The sequence below is a fragment of the Neoarius graeffei genome, chromosome 7, assembly GCF_027579695.1.
Source record: "Neoarius graeffei isolate fNeoGra1 chromosome 7, fNeoGra1.pri, whole genome shotgun sequence".
In the NCBI taxonomy this organism is placed as follows: domain Eukaryota; kingdom Metazoa; phylum Chordata; class Actinopteri; order Siluriformes; family Ariidae; genus Neoarius; species Neoarius graeffei.
The window spans coordinates 53,813,692-53,835,480 of NC_083575.1; the positions used below are offsets into that span (position 1 = coordinate 53,813,692).

The window sequence follows — 21,789 nt, forward strand, 5'->3', positions numbered from 1 at the left end:
TCAATTTAGAATGATAATACAGAGCCAAAAATACACCTGATGAAAAGTTTACATCCATCTTTTGTTAGACAGCAAAAATAAAAACTGACAATGTTTCGACACAGTTTTTAGTTTAGCAGTATACCAGTGAGCAGATATCATCCCTTCATGAGGAACTACACAACCTGAGCACAAATGACACCTCACAAATGTTAATACACTAGTGAATAGTGAACATGGATTACATGAACAGTCACCTTCGATCAGCTAAAACTGCAGAACCAAAGTACGTAACACTTCTAATAAAGAACAGCAGATTGAAACTAAACAACGATGCGACATTAAAAAGTATTGTAGATCCAGTGTACATAACTCAAAGCTCAAAGAATTTACACTCCAAATAGTAATGAAATTAAGAGACCCTTGTATAATCTGTATATCTGCATAAAAATACAGCGAGTAACTTTTCCTTGAGATCTTTTGGCCATTAAATCACACCATATCCCAAGCTTTAATACAACCCCAGTTCCAAAAAAGTTGGGACGCTTTGTAAACTGTAAATAAAAACGCAATGCGATAATTTGCAAATCATGGAAACCTTATATTTCATTGAAAATAGTACAAAGACATATCAAATGTTGAAACTGACCAATTTTATTGTTTTTTGAAAAATCTATGCTCATTTTGAATTTGATGTCAGCAACACATTTCAGAAAAGTTGGGACAGAGGCAGGTTTACCACTGTGTTGCATCACCTCTACTTTTAACAACACACTGTAAACATTTGGGAACTGAAGAGACCAATTGCTGTAGTTTTGAAAGAGAAATGTTGTCCCATTCTTGCCTGATATACAATTTTAGTTGCCCAACAGTTTGGGGTCTCCTATGTCGTATTTTCCGCTTCATAATGCACCAAATGTTTTAAATAGAAGACAGGTCTGGACTGCAGGCAGGCCAGTTTAGCACCTGGACTCTTTTACTATGGAGCCATGCAGTTTTAATATGTGCAGAAAGTGGTTCGGCATTGTCTTGCTGAAAGAAGGAAGGCCTTCCCTGAAAAAGATGTTGTCTGGATGGCAACATATCGCTCTGAAACATGTATAGATCATTCAGCATTAATTCTGTCTTCTCAGATGTACAAGCTACCCATGTCATGCGCACTAATGCACCCTCATATCACAGGTGCTGGCTTTTGAACTGTGCACTGATAACAAGCCGAATGGTCCCTCTCCTCTTTAGCCTGGAGGACGTGGTGTCCATGATTTCTAAAAAGAATTTCTACTTTTGATTCGTCAAACCTCGGGACAATTTTCCATTTCGCCTCAGTCCATCGTAAAAGAGCTTGGGCCCAGAGAAGGTGGTGGTGTTTCTGGATGTTGTTTATATTTGGTTTTAACTTGCATTTGTGGATGCAGTAATGAACTGTTTTCACAGACGATGGGTTTCTGAAGTGTTCCTGAGCCCATACAGTGATTTCCACTACAGACACATGTCTGCTTTTAATGCAGTGTCACCTGAGGCCCTGAAGATCACAGGCATCCAATGTCAGTTTTCAGCCTTGTCTCTTGCATACAGAGATTTCTCCAGATTCTCTGAATCTTTTAACAATATTATGTACCATAGATGATGTGATCCCCAAATCCTTTGCAATTTTACATTGAGGAATGTTATTCTTAAAATTGTTGCATTGTTTGCCCACGCAGTCTTTCACAGAGCGGTGAACCCCTCCCCATCTTTACTTCTGAGAGACTCCGCCTCTCTGGGATGCTCTTTTTATACCCAATCATGTTACTGACCTGTTGCCAATTAACCAAATTAGGTTTTGTTTTTTTTCACATTACACAAATTTTTCAGTCTTTTGTTACCCCTGTCCCAACTTTTCTGAAACGTGTTGCTGACATCAAATTCAAAATGAGCATATATTTTCAAAAAACAATAAAAATTTTTCAGTTTCAACATTTGATATGTTATATTTGTACTATTTTCAACGAAATATAAGGTTTCGACGATTTGCAAATTTTCATACTATGTTTTTATTTACAGTTTGCACAGCATCCCAACTTTTTTGGAATTGGGGTTGTAATACCCAAAGCTAAGTAACTGCTGTATTGGTTGTTTTTATAATAGAACAGCCATTTAGCAGCATGTATTACTGACACATGTCATTAGCTCCATTGCAGTCAGATTTCAAACCGCATGTCAAATCTTCATCATCCTTAAAACACTAATTATGTATGTATATAATATATGAACCCTGGGTAACCACTAGGGGCAGCGAGGGTCACATTGGTGCCACCTTAAAGGAACAGTCCACTGTACTTCCATAATGAAATATGCTCTTATCTGAATTGAGACGAGCTGCTCCGTACCTCTCCGAGCTTTGCGCGACCTCCCAGTCAGTCAGACACGGTCAGACGCGCTGTCACTCCTGTTAGCAATGTAGCTAGGCTCAGCATGGCCAATGGTATTTTTTGGGGCTGTAGTTAGATGCGACCAAACTCTTCCACGTTTTTCCTGTTTACATAGGTTTATATGACCAGTGACATGAAACAAGTTCAGTTACACAAATTGAAACGTAGCGATTTTCTATGCTATGGAAAGTCCGCACTATAATGACAGGCGTACTAACACCTTCTGCGCGCTTCGGCAGCGCATTGATACGGAGCTCAGATATCAATGCGCTGCCGAAGCGCGCAGAAGGTGTTAGTACGCCTGTCATTATAGTGCGGACTTTCCATAGCATAGAAAATTGCTACGTTTCAATTTGTGTAACTGAACTTGTTTCATGTCACTGGTCATATAAACCTATGTAAACAGGAAAAACGCGGAAGAGTTTGGTCGCATCTAACTACAGCCCCAAAAAATACCATTGGCCATGCTGAGCCTAGCTACATTGCTAACAGGAATGACAGCGCGTCTGACCGCGTCTGACTGACTGGGAGGTCGCGCAAAGCTCGGAGAGGTATGGAGCAGCTCGTCTCAATTCAGATAAGAGCATATTTCTTTATGGAAGTATGGTGGACTGTTCCTTTAAGTGTGTGCCAAGACCTTTCAAAGTCACATAGTGATGTATAATGGAGTATTTACAATAAATCCCACAATAATACAGCCATCTTTGTCTGGAACCATCTCGCTGAGCTGGTACAAGGAACCTTGGCGTTTATTTAGGATCCATAAAAGCACAACTGTAACTAGAATTCATCCTACCTAACCACCAGGGGTTCATCCTACCTAACCACCAGGGGTGGAAATCACCCGGATAACATATGCCAACAATGTCATGGACAGGACTATCCTCAACAGTGCTCAGAGATAACCTTGGCACTCACACCAACGGTGTAAGATTATAGAAGCTAGAGAAGGTGCATGGTGACATCCAGGTAGTAGTACCAGTAGCAGCACAGATTTCTGAGATCGGCCTCTAAATAATACCCAAAGAGAAGGAGACCCTCCTGGTAGAGTGCCACATCACAACCGAGGCTGGGTTTCCACCCTTTTATAGGCCATGGCGACGACGCCTGCCAACCTATAGGTCAGTCTCTGTTTACACCAGGGGTGTCTTTTCTCTATGGATCAGGTGGACACCATCCGGTTTTGACAATACTGTAGGTCGTGTACCAGCAAGCAGGTCTACCTTCATTGAAGGCTGCAAGGTCAAACAACCAATACAACAATTGGTGTTACATGACCTCAGGCAGAAATCCTAGATTCAAACACAAGGTCATTCCGGAATCATCTCGTCATTGACATGTGAAAAGTCAGCTTATTGCAAGAGCATGTAATTCTCCAACTCTTTTTAGCTAAAATGATCACTAGCAAGTCAGCCTCCAGCACAGGATGGACACAGCTTCCTTGTGCTCCTCTGCTAAGGAAGGGAAAGGATGACTGGTCATTGGAGTGTAAGGAGAGCTCTGTTGAAAACTTGGAGCCTCAGTTCCTGAATCAATGCTTTTAGCAGAGCCATGTCTGCTGCCAAGTTGTTCATTCACTTAGAGAACAACTCAGATTGCTTTCTGCTATGCTTATCAGTCATTGCTAGATGTGGGTGTTTTGCACCTAGCGAGCTGTATACGCTACAGGGCTTGGGCCAAGGACTAAATCTGCCAGTTTATGTCGACATCAAGATTGTTCCAGTCAGCACAGAGAATGTCCAGGGTCAGACACTACATCCTTGCGGAGTAGCAGCCTGGTAGTTCGGTATATAGCATATAACGTGGCCTTTATAAGGTAGTGATCAATGTGGTGAGTGATACAAGGTAGTAATGCGAATGAGGAACATGATGGTGCGCTTCAACATTCCATGAAAAATACTCACAATATACAGGAAGTACACTCACCAAGGTAGAAGAGAACGAGAGGAGGCTGTGCCTTACTTTGGAGAACAAGTCACCTGTAGCTCTGATTATGGTCACAAGCTGATAAGCAGATAGATGGCCCCGTGTACATGAAGAAGAAAAAGGGGAGGATGGCTGCCACTATGTGACTGTGGAAGGTCGCAGAATATATGGGTGCACACGCACGCACACACACACACACACAAGCATCCATTTTTTTTGTTGTTTTTTTTTTGGTTTAAAAAAAAAAAACACCCTGGGGCAGTTAGGAGGGGTGAAATGGAACTGGTATTGGTACATAAATTAAAACAAGTACAATTTACCTAAATACAACAAAAAGTAAAGACGTCCCTAAACCAAATCGTTGTAAAGATTTGATTGGGCCAGTGCAGTTAGAAGTGAACACAGTCCGATTCATCCATACTCCAAAAAGAAAAAGAGATAAAAAATATAAAAAAAATATTAACTCACATAAAAGCTCACATACAGGTCAAATCATTCCTGTCATAAATAAAATTTAAAAACCAGATGTGTAATTGTACAGACATCAATGAAAGCGGTATTTGCGTGCTGGTTTAAGACTAACGTAAGTCTTTTTCATTTCCTCAGTTTCATCTTTCTTGACCAGATGGTAGCGCTCTCCCTTGGTAGTCACCACCTGATTACCATGGTAACGCACCAACTTCTTTGGAGCCTACAAGATATAAAATCAACCTGTCAGCCATGTAGCCTTCTACATAACACACTGCTATAATGCCTACATCTATGTGCTACTTTCTTCATAAGCATGTACACACACATACATAAGAAAATGAAAGACTCACATCTTTTGGAATGAACGGTCTGTGTATTTTCTTATCCTCCTCACTATCTACCAACATGTATCTGAAAGAAAATGGACAAAAACTTATTTGGCTTTGTCTCTTTGTCACATCGCACTTTTCATCGGTTTCGTATCAAAGAAAAAGAAGCAGCAGCTTTCAACGGTAACAGACACAAGATGATAGAACTATACAAGACAATAAGCAAGGCAGTCTAAAGTGACTGGTGTAGTGCGCAATAAAATAGGAGGACAAAATATAAGACACTGAATATATTAAATAGGATACTTTAGAATGTAAAAATCTAAGCATAATTAACAGTTATTCCATGAAATCGAGTTGTACATGAGCTGACAGCTGACGAGGCGCGTAGCGCTGAGTTGACTATAAGCCATGTGCGACGAGATTGAGTGGAATAACTGTTTTATTCTATCCACATTCACTGGATTTTGAGAAATGGAGCATTTTATTTTTTGCAAATTTGATAGAATCTTTATACAAAACGTCTGACAAAATCATTTCTGCTTAGAACGCAAACAAACTGGCAAAATGACAGGAGCAATTTGTGAAAATATGCTGCTATAATAATTCTTGGGGGAAAAAAAAGACATGTTCTTACCATCAAATACTTTTATTCCTTTTTTTTGTATTTTGGGGGATTTTGTTTTCGAGTAGAGTTTTTATTTTGTCCTTGGTTGGTTCAGCAACACATGCCGCCATTTTGTTTTTCTCTACTCACGGTATATGAGCTGATATCCTACTATAGTAGTAGAGTAGCCAATCAGAGCGTGCGATTGAGCATATCCAGTGAATGTGGATAGAATAAAATAATGTATAAATTAATTATTTTAACTCTCTGAATAAAAGAGAAAATGAACTTTTACAGTAATTCAGAGAAGACTCACTTTTCTAAAATATTTGCTTTCAGCTTCTCATCAGCCTGTGCACAAACAGTCTTCCCTTGGCTTCCCTAGAAACAAAGAAACAAATGGAACAAAACTTGTTTCCAATCTGGGCAGGTTCAGTCAATACATGGACTACAGTATTCTGGAGAACAGATTCTCTAGGGAACACTATTTTAGAAGTAATACGCTTCCCCCCCCACAAAACACTCAGTCCTATAAAATATTCAATACAATACTTTTGCATGGCATGATACAGAAAATTATTCATTCTGAGGCACAGTTGGCAGGACACATTTGGGTCATTGTTCTTTTCTTCAGTAGTTGAGGGTTCCAGAGACAAATCAAGCTTCACCATGGTTGGTTTACTCACACTGAGGGGAGGAGTGGGACTGAGTTGTACATCTCCTTCAATGATGAGTCGAACAGCTTCCTCCATGTCTCCTTTAGCAATAGATAATGCACTTCTGGCTTCAGTCACACTACACTTAGGAAACATCTCCAGAAGGTGCTGTTCCTGCTCATCCCACTCTGAAGTGCTCACCTAATAAACACACACACATTGATGTGATTAGAAGTAACTGTTACATAGAGCTGCAATGAATGTTAGATACATTCAATAGGAAAACATTACAATAATTTAAAATGATCACTTATTAATAATGTTAACCTCTTCCACTGATTTAGTGACAGATGTGTTCTAACTTCCTTCACACAATCATTTTCCTCACAATCACAATATTTCACAACAGCCAAGTTGCTCCATACATTTTAAAACTTGAAGCAAAGCATGCGGACAGTGTCGACAGGGATGCCTCGGTCACCCAGTTCACTCCTTTTTACTAATCTATACTGGTATGCCGAATACCCTTAAAATATACTTTGAACGTCAAGGAAGCAATTGAAGCAAAATTATTTCAGACATTTGACCTTGCTGTGACCTTGACCCTGTTTGGATCACGTGACAAGTTGCTGGTTACAATGATGGTTCTATATAAATCCTACAAACATTTAACCACTCGTTCCTGAGATATCACGCTAAAGAGCACGGACGACCCGAAAACATAATGCTCGGTGATGGAGGCATAACAAGATCAACTGTGAGCTACTGCTCATGTACGTATCCCTCTGCTTTTGCTTATATCAGAATGCAAGCAATCGAAAGAATAGGACACATTATGAATCTTGACGTCAACAAATAATTAACCCTGAAACAAGTAAAGAGCAGTGTTCTCTAAATAGGATGCAGAAGATTGACAGACATGAAAACTAAATAAATATATAAACCCTAGCTGAAACTCAGTTACAAATATCCTTTCCGACTCCACAAATGAACACCAGGGGGAAGAAGTGGCGCCTGGTCCAAGAGGAGGTGAGAGCTGCTGTGGAGGAAATAAGATCTTGCAGGGCGGTGGGCATGAGACAGCAGGGGGCCTGGACAAGATGGGAGAATGCGCTGGAGAGGAAAGTGACCTGGACTGAGATCTGGAGAGCTGAGCCTCACCGCATCAAATTTCTCATCCAGGCAGTGTACGATGTGTTGCCCAGGCCATCAAACCTGCATGCATGGGGTCTTGCAGAGTCACCAGATTGCCCATTGTGTTCCAAGAGAGGCACCTTGGAACATGTTCTTAGCTGCTGCACAACAGCACTTGGAGAAGGGCGTTACTGGTGGAGGCATGACCAAATCCTGAAGACCATCGCTGAAGCCATCAACACAGGACTGGTATGGGCAAAGCAGCTGCGCCCCCCCAAGTATACCATCGCCTTTGTCAGGGCCGGGGAGCAGGTTGCCCGAGCAAAGAAAGCACCAGCAGGCATCCTGACCTCTGCAAGAGACTGGCAGCTGCTAGTGGACCTTGAAAAACAACTGAAGTTCCCCAGCCACACTGCAGTCACTACCCTCCGTCCTGATATCGTCCTTGTATCCGAGGCCACCAAGCAGGTCGTAATGCTGGAGCTGACAGTCCCGTGGGAAGACCGCCTGGAAGAAGCTTTTGAAAGAAAGCTCTTCAAATACACGGGGCTGGTCAATGACTGCCAGCAGTCAGGATGGAGGAGGGCAAAGTGCCTTCCAGTTGAGGTAGGCTGCAGAGGCTTTGCGGCCCGGTCCTTGGCCAGCGCACTGGGGTGTTTAGGCATCGTCGGACAGCAGAAGAGGAGAGCCATCCGCAATACCATCGAAGCGGCAGAGAGAGCCTCAAGATGGCTGTGGCTCAAGAGAGGAGAACCATGGAGTCGTGGCAGCTAGCATGCCATATGGACACAAGCTGGGGTCTGATCAGCCCCGGCTGGGTCACCTGGATGAGGGTGTATGATGTTGAAAGACCCGAAACACCCAATGATTCCAGGAACATCACTGACGATGTGTCCAGTTGCATCAGTAGATGTGTTTCTACAGCATATATATATATATATATATATATATATATATATATATATATATATATATATACCCTAGCTGAAACTCAGTTACAGATATCAAGCAGTTGTGATTTGTAGTTGCTGAGAAAAGTGTGACGAAAATTTTGTAAATCCACCCTATATGTTTTGTAAATACATTAAGTTGGCAAAACAGGAAGTCGATGTGCGACAGACCTGTACACAGTATGCATGGTATAGAACCCCAAGCTGAAGTTTGGTACCAAGTGGCTATGATTTGTGGTTGCTGAGAAAAGGGGTGTTTCGGATGGATGAATGGATGGACAGAGGTAAACCAGTACCCCCCCTTCAGAGCGGGGGTATAAAAATGGCAGTCAGCAAAACCAAGTGAAAACATTCAGCGACTGGAAGAGCTGAAAACACGGGTGCGAGTTCATACCTTGGCTGTAGCTCCCTCTACATGTGATGAGTGGCTGTGTGTCTTTTGCATGGCGACTCTTTGGTCTGTATCAAGAGTCAAGGAACAAGTCCCTTCTTCTGTCTTCAATTCAAAAGACTCTGAAAGAGGTAATATTCACAGGTAGTATAACTTCATGCAGGGTATACACTCATCGGCCACTTTAGTGGTTACTAGATCCTTCCTGGCAGCTCGAACCAATCTGGCCATTTTCCTCTGACCTCTCATCAACAAGGCGTTTGTTTCCACCTACAGAACTGTCACTCACTCAATGCTTTTTGTTTTCCGCACCCTTCTGTGTAAACTCTAGAGACTGTTGTGTGAGAAAACCCCAGAAGATCAGCAGTTTCTGAAATACTCAAACCAGTCCATCTGGCACCAACACCCATGCCACAATGAACGTCACAGGGATCACAATTTTTCCCATTCTGATGTTTGAATTGAACATTAACAGAAGCTCTTGATTTGTATCTGAATGATTTTATGCACTGTGCTGCTATCAAGGGATCTGCTGATTAGATAACTGCATAAAACAGTGGGTGTATCTAATAAAGTGGCTGGTGAGTGTAAACTGAACATGCAAAATGGAAGAAGTTCTGTAATCACTTTCAGCCATTTAAAATCGGTTACCTTCATTTCGTGCCGAGGCTAATTTTGAAGCCAAACTAAACATCATTTCGCAGACCTGAACACTGGGAAAGAAAAGTTTATTGCATAGTTGAATATACACTTCAAAAGACATACTGCTAAAAGGTTCGTATTGTGTGCATTGTAGTGTACTGAATCATAACACGCTTGTAATTAGAGGCACACCACCACCAAGACCACTAATTACCAATCAATGTTGGAAAATCCTGGAATGTAAGCTTCAAGCATCTCAACAAACACCTCAATGTCAAAGTTTTCTTCAACGCTTGCTTGAGAGCCCAAATCTTCCAGCACACCAGTGATGTAGGAAAGGAGCACATCGTCCAAGGTGCTGAGAGAGAAAATGGAAGAAATTTTAACATAAACATCCCATCTCTTACAGTATTTAAAATTTTATTTGGGTGGTGAAAGATTGCCAACGTACCTCAGATCTGCATGTGGTATGTGTGATCGGACGAAATCATACAGTGCATCATGAATAATCTTCTGAAGCTCCATCCTACCTGTTCAACCTACTGATCAACATGTAATCAAATACAGAGCAGAGAGAAGTGTTTGCTCTAAACAAGGTATTTCTCGTTGGAGGTGGGGAAAAAAAAATCAAAAGACAAGTTACTGGTATATCACAGAATAATTTTACAGTTGTCAACAGGTAAACATTAACCAGCTAAGCTGCGGGGTATTTTTTTTAAAGCTAGACGGCCTTTCAATTTCATAAAAATCAGTGAAATTTAGTTCACTCTGAAATTTGGTCATTATGATACATGTTTATTTCTGTAATATCTCTACAAAATATCAGGCCATTCTGTGGCTGGAAAGTTATTTAATTTGAGGGGATTCCCGAGCAAATAATGCGTATGAAATCGCTTGCTTTGCACAGTCAAGCACACAGAGGAAGTCCGTGTGCACATGCTTAGGTTTACCATCGTCTTCTTCTTTTGGGTTTTACGGTAGCTGGCTTCCACAGTGTTGCATTACTGCCATCTACAGGTTTACCTTTGACCGTGCACTGACAGTTACATCATTCTGTCGCTAAACAAACAGCTGATCACACCGAGGTGCTCGCTGACTGCCAATATTTATTAGTTTGGTCCTGCGTTTCCTTTCCTTCGCAACATAACGTTTTTTCTTCTCACTTTCCGTTACCATAGTCAGTCTTTCATGTTTCATTCGCATACTCGTCCTCCAATTTTCTCTCCCGTTTCAAATTTGTATCCCACAATGCCTTGCACAAATGAGGAAAGCCCACCACGTGATGCATGATGTAGTATCTTCAATTGGGTCATGGTGAAGCAGGAAAAAGTAGCAGAGAATTTAGGGCCACATGGCCCAAAATTCATTAATTGTTCTAGTTTAAAAAAAAAAACACTCATAAAATTGGAAATCTGTGATTTGAATTCAGTAGCTTTTGGTCCACTAAACAAATGAACTGGGTGTCAGGGAAAATTCTTTTTATGACCTACACTTGAAAAATCTGAAAGGCAGTCTACCTTTAAGTTAAAGATTTATTTATTTTTCCTTTTAAGATGGCGCCACTGACAGCAGCCTTGACACTGCGCTCTCTAGCATTTTGTTTATTCTATGGGTTTGAATTGCCAGACATACAATCACTTACATCAGAGAAGAATGGCTTAACATCAGGCAGTTCACGCCAGATAACTTTTCACCTAACTTCACAAACACTGGAAGTTTTCTTAAGGAAATTTTAGTTGGAGGAGCGGCGCTCTATGGGACATGGAGGAGACGCAGAAGGGGTAAGCGGGCCGGTGCGCTCGTGAAACTCTGTATGCGGGGTTTTAGTATTCCGCTTCCATCAATCCACCTGGCGAATCTTTGCTTCCTGCCCAACAAAATGGATGAGCTGCTTCTTCTCAATGGAACGACAAAGGACTTTGGATGTTCTGCTGCCCTCTGTTTCACTGAGACCTGGCTTAGTGATTCAATCCCTGACAGTGGTCTACTGCTCTCGGGTTTTCACTTATCCAGAGCGGATCGCGTAGCAGAGCTATCGGGGAAAAAGAATTTGGTGGCGGAATTTGCTTGTACATAAATGAAGGTTGGTGTGCAGAGGTCACAGTGCTTAATAAATACTGCAGCCCGAATTTGGAGCTACTGTTCCTAAATTGCAAGCCATTTTATTCACTGCGGGAGTTTTCTTCCTTCACCCTGGTTGGTGTTTAGATCCCACCCCAGGTCAGCGTGGATGATGCTCTGCAAACCCTGGCTGATTAGCTAGGCAGCTGGGAATGAAAACACACAGATGCACTTTTCATAATTCTTGGGGACTTTAACAGGGCAAAATTAAACCTGGAACTGCCAAAATATATACAGGCATATTAACTGTCCCAGCAGAGATAATAACAGTATCCTGGATCACTGCTACACAACTCTAAAGAAAGCATATTGCTCTGTCCCCTGTGCAGCTTTGGGGCTCTCTGATCACTGCTTAGTCCATCTCATCCCAACCTACAGGCAGAAATTAAAATCTGCAAAACCTGTGGTGAAAACTGTGAAGAAGTGGACCAGCAAGGTAAAACATGAACTGTAAGACTGTTTAGACTGTACTGATTGGTGTTTTTGAAGCTGCAACTGACAACTTGGATGAACTGACAGACAATGTAACATCCTCTATCAGCTTTGTGAAGACGTGTGTACCAACCAAGACCTACTGCACTTACAACAATAATAGACCATGGTTCACATCTAGACTAAGGCAACTCTGACAGGCCAAAGAGAATGCCTACAGAAGTGGGGACAGGATCCTGTACAAGCAGGCCAGAAACACAGACCTTGGCTGACAACCTGAATGCCTTCTACTGCAGGTTTGAGAAGAACGCATTAACCCGTCCCAGCCCTCATCACAAGAGAACAGCCCTTATCACACCCTTGGCAACCCTCCTACCACCCTCCCCTGATGCTAAGGCTGCACTCGAGGTGTGTGAAGAGGACGTGAAATGGCTCTTCCAGAGTCAGAAAAACAGGAATACATCAGGCCCAGATGGAGTCTCCCCCTCCTGTCTTAAAGCCTGTGCTGGCCAACTGGCTCCAATCTTTACACAGATCTTCAACAGATCCCTTGAGCTGTGTCAAGTCCCCTCCTGTTTCAAATGATCCACCATCATTCCAGTCCCCAAGAAACCCTCCATCACAGGACTAAATGACTACAGGCCTATCGCTCTGACATCTGTGGTCATGAAGTCCTTTGAATGACTAGTGTTGGCCCACCCAAAGAACATTACAGGTCACCTGCTAGAACCCCTGCAGTTTGCTTACAGGGCAAACAGGTTAATGGATGATGCAGTCAACATGGTACTGCACTACATCCTGCAACATCTTCACTGCCCAGGGACCTTTGCAAAAATCCTGTTTGTAGACTTCAGCTCATCGTTCAACACCATAATTCCAGAAATCATCTCCTCCAAACTGTCCCAGCTCAATTTCTCACCTGCCATATGTCAGTGGATCACCAGCTTCCTGACAGGCAGGGAACAGCAAGTAAGGCTGGGGCTAGTCACTTATGGCATACAGTCAATCAGCACTGGTGCTCCTCAGGGATGTGTGCTCTCCCACTGCTCTTCTCCCTTTACACCAACAACTGCACCTCCATAGACCCAACTGTAAAACTCCTGAAATTTGCAGATGACACTACGGTCACAGGCCTCATCCAAGATGGTGACGAGTCTGCATACAGGTGGGAGGTTGAACGGTTGGTGCTCTAGTGCAGTCAGAATAACTTGGAGCTAAACATGCTCAAGACAGTGGAGATGATAGTGGACTTCAGGAGACGCCCCTCTGTGATGCTCCCCATCACAATATCCAGCAGCCCTGTGTCAACTGTGGAGACCTTCAAATTCCTGGGAACTACCATCTCACAAGACTTGAAATGGGATTCCAACATCAACTCCATCCTTAAAAAAAGCCCAGCAGATGATGTACTTTCTGCGGCAACTCAGGAAGTATGGTCTGTCACAGGAGCTGCTGACACAGTTCTACACTGCTGTCACTGAATCTGTTCTGTGCACATTCATCACAGTCTGGTTCGGTGCAGAACATACTGCAGCGAACAGTAAGACCAGCAGAAAGGATCATCGGTGCTCCCCTGCCCAGCCCCCAGGATTTATACATCTCATGAACCAGGCAAAGAAAATCATGAGGACTCCTCACACCCTGGTCACAACCTTTTCCACCTCCTCCCCTCCTGCAGGCGCTATAGAGCACTGAGACCCAGAACCACCAGACATAAGAGCAGCTTCTTTCCCCGTGCCATCAGCGCCATAAATATCTGACCTGAACCATCCTTACCATGAGACTATCGCACCACTTGTACCTCCTGTAACAGACTCCTGTTTGCACTACCTCACTACACTCTGTGTACACTGACTGTCGTATATTTTTAGTAACAGTTATTCCACGAAATCGAGTCGTACATGAGCTGACAGCTGATGAGATGCGTAGCGCTAAGTTGCCTATAAACCATGTACGACGAGATTGAGTGGAATAACTGTTTTACTCTATCCACATTCACTGGATTTTGAGAAACAGAGCATTTTTTGGGGGAAATTCAATAAATAAAAACTTTATACAAAACATCCAACAAAATCATTTCCATTTAAAATGTAAACAAATAGGCAAAATGACAGGAGCAATTTTTGAAAAATGCTATCATAATTCTTGAAAAATATAAAATTCTTACACTCAAATACTTTCATTCCATATTTTGTTTTTTGGGGGGTTTTGTTTTCGAGTAGTTTTTATTTCATCCTCGGTTGGTTGAGCAACACGCTCGGCCATTTTGTTTTTCTCTACTCATGGTATATGAGCTGATAGCCTAGTAGTAGAGTAGCCAATCAGAGCACACGATAGCTCATATCCAGTGACTGGAGACAGAATAATATGTATTGTCTGTATATGGTGTATTGTTTATATTGCTGAACACACACGTATTTATAATGTACACTGTATATTACAGATTTTTTATGCATAATATAGATATTGTATATTATAGATAGATATAATATAGATATTAAGATTATAGATATAGCATATTATTTTTTTCACGGTCCGGTTTCCATCAAATTGTGTGCTCTGATTGGCTCGCGAGCGGTCCGGAATCCGACGATACGAACCCCGGTTACGGACCTTTGGCGACTCGCTCGTTCACAACAACAAATATAGTAGCAATTTTTTGTCAACATTTATTTTCACATTTCTCAGTATAATTGCATTAATTTTACAGCATGGATAGCGATAACGACAGTGTTCAGAGCAAGAGTGAGTTTTATTTTTGGAAAAATCCGAGCTGACGTAGCTTGTCAAGCAGGTTTTTGACGAGCTATTAGCAGGTTTGTTCTAAATATGGTTTCCCTTTCAGGCGCTCTCGTTTTCTGTTAGAATTTGGTAAAAAAAAAAAAATTATTTACCAGCTTAAGGTCGGTCTGTATCATGAAATACCGTGACCTCGGCCTTGAAAATATTGACCTTGGCCCAGAGGCCTCGGTCAGTATTTTCAAGACTTCGGTTATGGTATTTCACAATACGGACCTAGGGGCGTAGCTGGGGGCGGGGGAGTGTCCTGGGGTGCCCGTGACCCCTGCCCCCCTTTGTCAGACCATACATTTTTTCAATAGCTGCATAAGAATATTAGAAAAGCGGCCACTGTAATTTTTCTAACATTTTTTTTTAAACTAGATTGTCATCTCAGCCTCATTAGGGTTCCTATAACCTTGTATATACTTCCTGTGGTTTGGGCACGAAAACCCAGTTCTGTGCAGGCGCAACATGATCGCACTAGAAAGCATGGTCAAGCTGCCAGCGTAGCTGCAGTCTTTTTAGTTGCGAATTACAAGTATTTCCTCGTGTTAATAATTCGCCATGTCAAAACAAGCGAAACTTTCCTCCTTCTTTCGACGTGAAAAGAGGTAAGCAATTTATTATATATTTTTTTCCATCATTTTGTGGCTTTGAAGCTAAGTTTTAGTGTGCCGTTTCTAGAACACAACATCAAGAAAACGTGGAAGAATACACGATGGCAGAGCAATCGACATTGACAAGATCGTTGACATCTTTGCCATTCGCCTTTTACTTAGGCCCTGTCCACACGGCAACAGATTCAGGTGACTCCGATACAATTGCTTATCGTTTAGGCCTGGCGTCCACACGGCACCGGCGTTTTGGGTGCCCAAAACGCAATCTTTTTGAGAACGGGTTCCAGAGTGGAAAGATCTGGCAACGTTGCCGTTGTGAAGTCGTCTGGATGAGTAAAACAGATTTGTTTACGATGACGTCACAACCACATGACTGTGAGTGCTTCACGCCGGGTAGAAGTGTAACGAATATCACCAGGAAAAAGCCTTACAGAGCACTAGTGAGAGTGAAACACGAGCTTGGATATTATTATTATTATTATGTTCAGTGTTAGTTCACAGTAGTAATGCAAGAAGCAGAATAGTGACAGTAATAGTGAAGCAAAAACATGCAATTGTACAAACACTGCAGCTCTACAGCAAAATATTCATTTATGAAATGGTCTGATTCTTAACACCAGTAGTGCCAATGATCTCATTGCGATGCGAGTTGTCAACAAATCCTATAACTTGGTTCATGAAATGCGCTTACAAAATATTTTCACTGTGAATATTTATTGTGTAATGGTGCAAAGTGAGAGAGAGAGAGAGAGAGAGAGAGAGACAGAGAGAGAGAGAGAGAGAGAGAGAGAGAGAGAGAGAGAAAATAGCCCTTAGGGCAGAGTCAATCCCACCAGCAAAACTAGGGGGAAAAAAGAGCGATCTCACCTCTTCAGATGATGGTTTAAGTCCTACAATACATTCCTCAAAAAAGCAAATTAATCCATCAACGTGTATCATTCAATTTATTCCGGACCATTAAAGACTCCGCCTTCCGCGTACGTCATCCTCGCCGCCATATTGGAAAGGTCAAAGCGGAGAATAAAGATTAGCTGCATTTAACTGTACCAACAGGTTTACCGTCCAAACGAGATCACATGGGATTACCTTTCACAGGTGAGACTGGAAAAATACTTTTCATTGTATTTGGTCATTATAATGTAATTTTCCGAACAGATTTTCCTGACTTTGTGGCTAATATGAAGTCTCGCGCGTAATAGTTTATGCGCATGCGTCCTTACTTCTTCTATTCCCATACGAAAAAGAACAGTAAAGAACTTATAAGAGTTTACCACTGTCTTAGTAGTAAATCCTTATAAATATAAGGATAAATCCTTATAAGGATTTATAAATAAATATATATGCCATGTATGATTTACTCCTGAAAGTGGCCCATTTTGCATTTTCCTCATACAAATTTTTTATGAAAATCTAGTATGTATGAAGTGAACATTGTGCATGGTTTTTACAGATAATGTGTATGATGAATTACACCGTCTTTGTATGCTTCACGTAATGTTTGTAGTTTTAAATTATATTTTACAGTTTAAAATGTATATGCCTTTTATATGTAAATCCGTGTTGGATTTACATATAAAAGGCATATACATTTTAAACTGTAAAATATAATTATATTTTACAGTTTAAAATGTATATGCCTTTTATATGTAAATCCGTGTTGGATTTACATATAAAAGGCATATACATTTTAAACTGTAAAATATAATTTAAAACTACAAACATTACGTGAAGCATACAAAGACGGTGTAATTCATCATACACATTATCTGTAAAAACCATGCACAATGTTCACTTCATACATACTAGATTTTCATAAAAAATTTGTATGAGGAAAATGCAAAATGGGCCACTTTCAGGAGTAAATCATACATGGCATATATATTTATTTATAAATCCTTATAAGGATTTACTACTAAGACAGTGGTAAACTCTTATAAGTTCTTTACTGTTCTTTTTCGTATGGGTTGTTCTGGTGTCTCCGAAGGGACCGTCTTACAGCGCCCCTAGAGGTGTGGCATGTGTATTGCATCGTTTTCAGCAAGCGTTGCGTTGCCATATGGACCTGATATTTTACTGATTGTTGCCCATTTGGACGCGATATATTTTTAAATAACATCTCGTTGCCGTGTGGATGTAGCCTTAGAAACATTTTGGCCGATGAGCAGTAAGACAACAAGAATAGATAGATCTGCATCGGTTGACGAGGGTAAGATGTCGAGCTGCTATCCATACACTGCCGGATAAAGCTGATTTGGCTGAATCATTGTCTGACGTCTCAACAGCTTGCAACATGAGATGAAAGAATGATGCAAAGACTGCGTTATTTTCAAAAATGTATTTTTGCATTTACAAACCTATGGGTATGTACTCAGGCTCCCAGTTAGTGTGTGGACCCCCCCATTTGAAAAATCCTAGCTACGCCCCTGGGACCTCCCAGCTGGTAAAAATAAATAAATAAATCACACATACATTTTAGACATATACACTAGGGTGCATCAGTTGCCCTCACTTTCATAAAATCTGATGCATTTTTGTTTGGGTGTTCCTTTTCACCAATAAAGACATCCTGTAAAATGTTTTGACCATATTCAAAAGTCTAATGGTGGCACCATGAGGTTCATTTTTTGCCAAAAACGCTTATTTTATGTTTTCGTGTAAGGTTTGAATCACAATGTTGGACTCCGTTTATTAATTTCTTGTGACCCAGAGATCATGTTAAGAACCTTTACAAGGGATTGAGAAGCATTAATGTGATTCAGAATACATTTGTATTGTTTAAAAGTAGTTGAACAATGATTCAATGAACAGCTAAAACTCAAACTGTGCTTGATAATATATTTAGAATATGTACTAAAAATGTGTATCTAAGATATTTGGTATACTCTATAAGGTGCCATAATGTTTCATGAAAAGTGATCAAAATTTTGTCATAAAAGTCATAAAATAGCAGCTTTTTCCATAACTTTGAGCTCCTGGTGCCACCACTAAACTTTTGAATTTTGTCAAAATATTTCACCCAATGTGTTTTCTTACCAAAAGGAACATAAAAACAAAAATGCATGATGATCGGAGGAACTTTTTATTTTTAGGGGGCAACTGATGCACCCTAATATACACTATGTATTGTATATAATAGTTATTATAGATTGCATATTTATTGTGTAATGTCTTTGTCCATATTGTATATTATACAGATATGCATTTTCCTTACACACACACACACGACTTACACATACAGTGGTGCTTGAAAGTTTGTGAACCCTTTAGAATTTTCTATATTTCTGCATAAATATGACCTAAAACATCATCAGATTTTCACACAAGTCCTAAAAGTAGATAAAGAGAACCCAGTTAAACAAATGAGACAAAAATATTATACTTGGTCATTTATTTATTGATGAAAATGATCCAATATTACATATCTGAGAGTGGCAAAAGTATGTGAACCTTTGCTTTCAGTATCTGGTGTGACCCCCTTGTGCAGCAATAACTGCAACTAAATGTTTCTGGTAACTGTTGATCAGTCCTGCACACCGGCTTGGAGGAATTTTAGCCCATTCCTCTGTACAGAACAGCTTCAACTCTGGGATGTTGGTGGGTTTCCTCACATGAACTGCTCGCTTCAGGTCCTTCCACAATATTTCGATTGGATTAAGGTCAGGACTTTGACTTGGCCATTCCAAAACATTAACTTTTATTCTTCTTTAACCATTCTTTGGTAGAATGACTTGTGTGCTGAGGGTCGTTGTCTTGCTGCATGACCCACCTTCTCTTGAGATTCAGTTCATGGACAGATGTCCTGGCATTTTCCTTTAGAATTCGCTGGTATAATTCAGAATTCATTGTTCCATCAATGATGGCAAGCCATACTGGCCCAGATGCAGCAAAACAGACCCAAACCATGATACTACCACCACCGTGTTTCACAGATGGGCTAAGGTTCTTATGCTGGAATGCAGTGTTTTCCTTTCTCCAAACATAACGCTTCTCATTTAAACCAAAAAGTTCTATTTTGGTCTCATCCGTCCACAAAACATTTTTCCAATAGCCTTCTGGCTCATCCATGTGATCTTTAGCAAACTGCAGATAAGCAGCAATGTTCTTTTTGGAGAGCAGTGGCTTTATCCTTGCAACCCTGCCATGCACACCATTGTTGTTCAGTGTTCTCCTGATGGTGGACTCATGAACATTAGCCAATGTGAGAGAGGCCTTCAGTTGCTTAGAAGTTACCCTGGGGTCCTTTGTGACCTCGCCGACTATTACATGCCTTGCTCTTGGAGTGATCTTTGTTGGTCGACCACTCCTGGGGAGGCTAACAATGGTCTTGAATTTCCTCCATTTGTACACAATCTGTCTGACTGTGGATTGGTGGAATCCAAACCCTTTAGAGATGGTTTTGTAACCTTTTCCAGCCTGATGAGCATCAACAACGCTTTTTCTGAGATCCTCAGAAATCTCCTTTGTTTGTGCCATGATACACTTCCACAAACATGTGTTGTGAAGATCAGACTTTGATAGATCCCTGTTCTTTAAATAAAACAGGGTGCCCACTCACACCTGATTGTCATCCCATTGATTGAAAACACCTGACTCTAATTTCACCTTCAAACTAACTGCTAATCCTAGAGGTTCACATACTTTTGCCACTCACAGATATGTAATATTGGATCATTTTCCTCAATAAATAAATGACCAAGTATAATATGTTTGTCTCATTTGTTTAACTGGGTTCTCTTTATCTACTTTTAGGACTTGTGTGAAAATCTGATGAAGTTTTAGGTCATATTTATGCAGAAATATAGAAAATTCTAAAGGGTTCACAAACTTTCAAGCACCACTGTACATATATTCACACTTTTCCCCCCTTCTGTATCCCTGGAGAGACACCAACTGCCGGAACTAAATTCCTTGTGTGTGTCAACATACTTGGCCAATAAACATGATCCTGATTCGGTCAAAATGCTAAAGCAGACCTGGTCAGTTCTTCATGAACACAAGAAGAATGTTTGCTAGTTGGCTTCATCGCCTCTACTAGCTTCTCTGTTTACTTCACACTGTGACGATATTTGGAAAATACAGATTATCTTGTGTTTATATCGCCAGCTCAGATGGAGGCCTACACTCCGGTTAAATATCGAGCATGAGCTGTATTTTGCTATTATTATTATTATTATTATTTTGAACAACCCTCCTGACTCAGAGTCTCGCTAGGATGCTAGCTAACTGGTTAAACCGGGAAACAGCACCTGGTCATTTCTGCACTATAATGAAGTCGGTATTTCTGATGCACACAGCTCCCTGACAATATTTCGGCTTAAACTGAAATCAGCACTGAACTGATGTGCGGTAGGTTGAACTCTATCGAGCTAACAGCTAAACTAGCCCACATTAGCTAGTAACCCGCAGCTTCTCCCGGCTAACACAAGCAAGCAAATAAACACATCCGATCTCTTCACCTCGAACGATCTGTTAAACTTACAAAATGAGCGCAGGATGGCTGGAGATAAATTCGTTTTGCTCAAAACAACAAATTATGATTTGCTTCAAGTGGGCAATTCCTTAACCCTGCGCGCCGTGGATTGTTTAAAAATGTATGACATCATTTCCTGTGAAAAGTAAACACGCACTCGTGCTGCAGGCGAGCTGCTCAAACCGGGAGATCGAATGCGATTCAGAAACAGCAGCAACTGCAGGGGGTTCAGTTTGCAGTTTAGTTTGTGGTGTTGAATGAATGAAAGAAAGTTGCTTTACTAATTATGGAACAAGGAGTTCGCAGTGTCGAGGTGCAAACTAATAAACGTTAAAAGAAAGGAGCCTGGTAAGTGTGAACAACAGTGTTGGTTAAATTCAGTTCACTTGGTCGGGTTTAATGCCCAAACTGATAATCACATCATCAGCTTTTCATTGGCTAATCAGACATAAAGTACGCCACTACTCTTACCGCAGTGGTTGGGTGCTTTGCTCAAGAGCGCCGAAGCTACTCCTGGTCTAGGGAATCAAACCAGCAACCTTTTGGTCCCAAATCTGTTTCTCTAACCATTAGGCCATGGCAGCTCCAAATAGTGAAGTAATCTTAAATAATGGCTGGTAAATGTGAACAACAGTGTTGGCTAAATTCAGTTTACTTGGTCAGGTTTAATGCCCAAACTGATAATCACATCATCAGTTTTTCATTGGCTAATCAGCAATAAAGCATGCCACTACTCTTACCACAGTGGTTGGGGGTGAGGTGCCTTGCTCAAGAGCACCAAAGCTACTCCTGGTCTAGGGAATCGAACCAGCAACCTTTTGGTCCCAAATCTGTTTCTCTAACCATTAGGCCATGGCAGCTCCGAATAGAGA

The 21,789-nt window shown here is 41.1% G+C and overlaps 1 protein-coding gene across 5 annotated transcripts; it reads right to left on the bottom strand.

Moving 5' to 3' along the window:
* Positions 1-2,992: 2,992 nt before the first annotated feature.
* Positions 2,993-21,020, bottom strand: cuedc2 (CUE domain containing 2). Of its 5 annotated transcripts, none has more exons than XM_060925980.1 (9): positions 20,927-21,020; positions 9,948-10,035; positions 9,711-9,854; positions 9,506-9,567; positions 8,858-8,976; positions 6,410-6,580; positions 6,040-6,104; positions 5,138-5,198; positions 2,993-5,007 (listed from the first exon to the last, which is right to left on the bottom strand). In XM_060925980.1, exons 2-9 carry the CDS (start codon positions 10,019-10,021, stop codon positions 4,861-4,863), a joined length of 843 nt encoding a protein of 280 aa, XP_060781963.1. In that variant the 5' UTR covers positions 10,022-10,035; positions 20,927-21,020; the 3' UTR covers positions 2,993-4,860. The 5 variants fall into 5 exon arrangements, with proteins under 5 accessions (XP_060781963.1, XP_060781961.1, XP_060781966.1 ...); XM_060925978.1 differs by having other exon boundaries at positions 9,948-10,038; XM_060925983.1 differs by lacking the exon at positions 20,927-21,020 and adding an exon at positions 14,217-16,712 and having other exon boundaries at positions 9,948-10,038.
* Between the last annotated feature and the right edge of the window lie 769 nt (positions 21,021-21,789).

What these genes read in the sequence shown, in the direction of transcription:
- cuedc2 (XM_060925980.1), bottom strand. Translation starts at nt 10,021, where the DNA reads ATGGAGCTTCAGAAGATTATTCATGATGCACTGTATGATTTCGTCCGA. An exon ending in ATACCACATGCAGATCTGAG is followed by an intron (nt 9,855 to 9,947) that starts GTACGTTGGCAA and finishes TTTCTCTCTCAG; the next exon opens with CACCTTGGACGATGTGCTCC. An exon ending in GTCCCACTCCTCCCCTCAGT is followed by an intron (nt 6,105 to 6,409) that starts GTGAGTAAACCA and finishes CTTTGTTTCTAG; the next exon opens with GGAAGCCAAGGGAAGACTGT.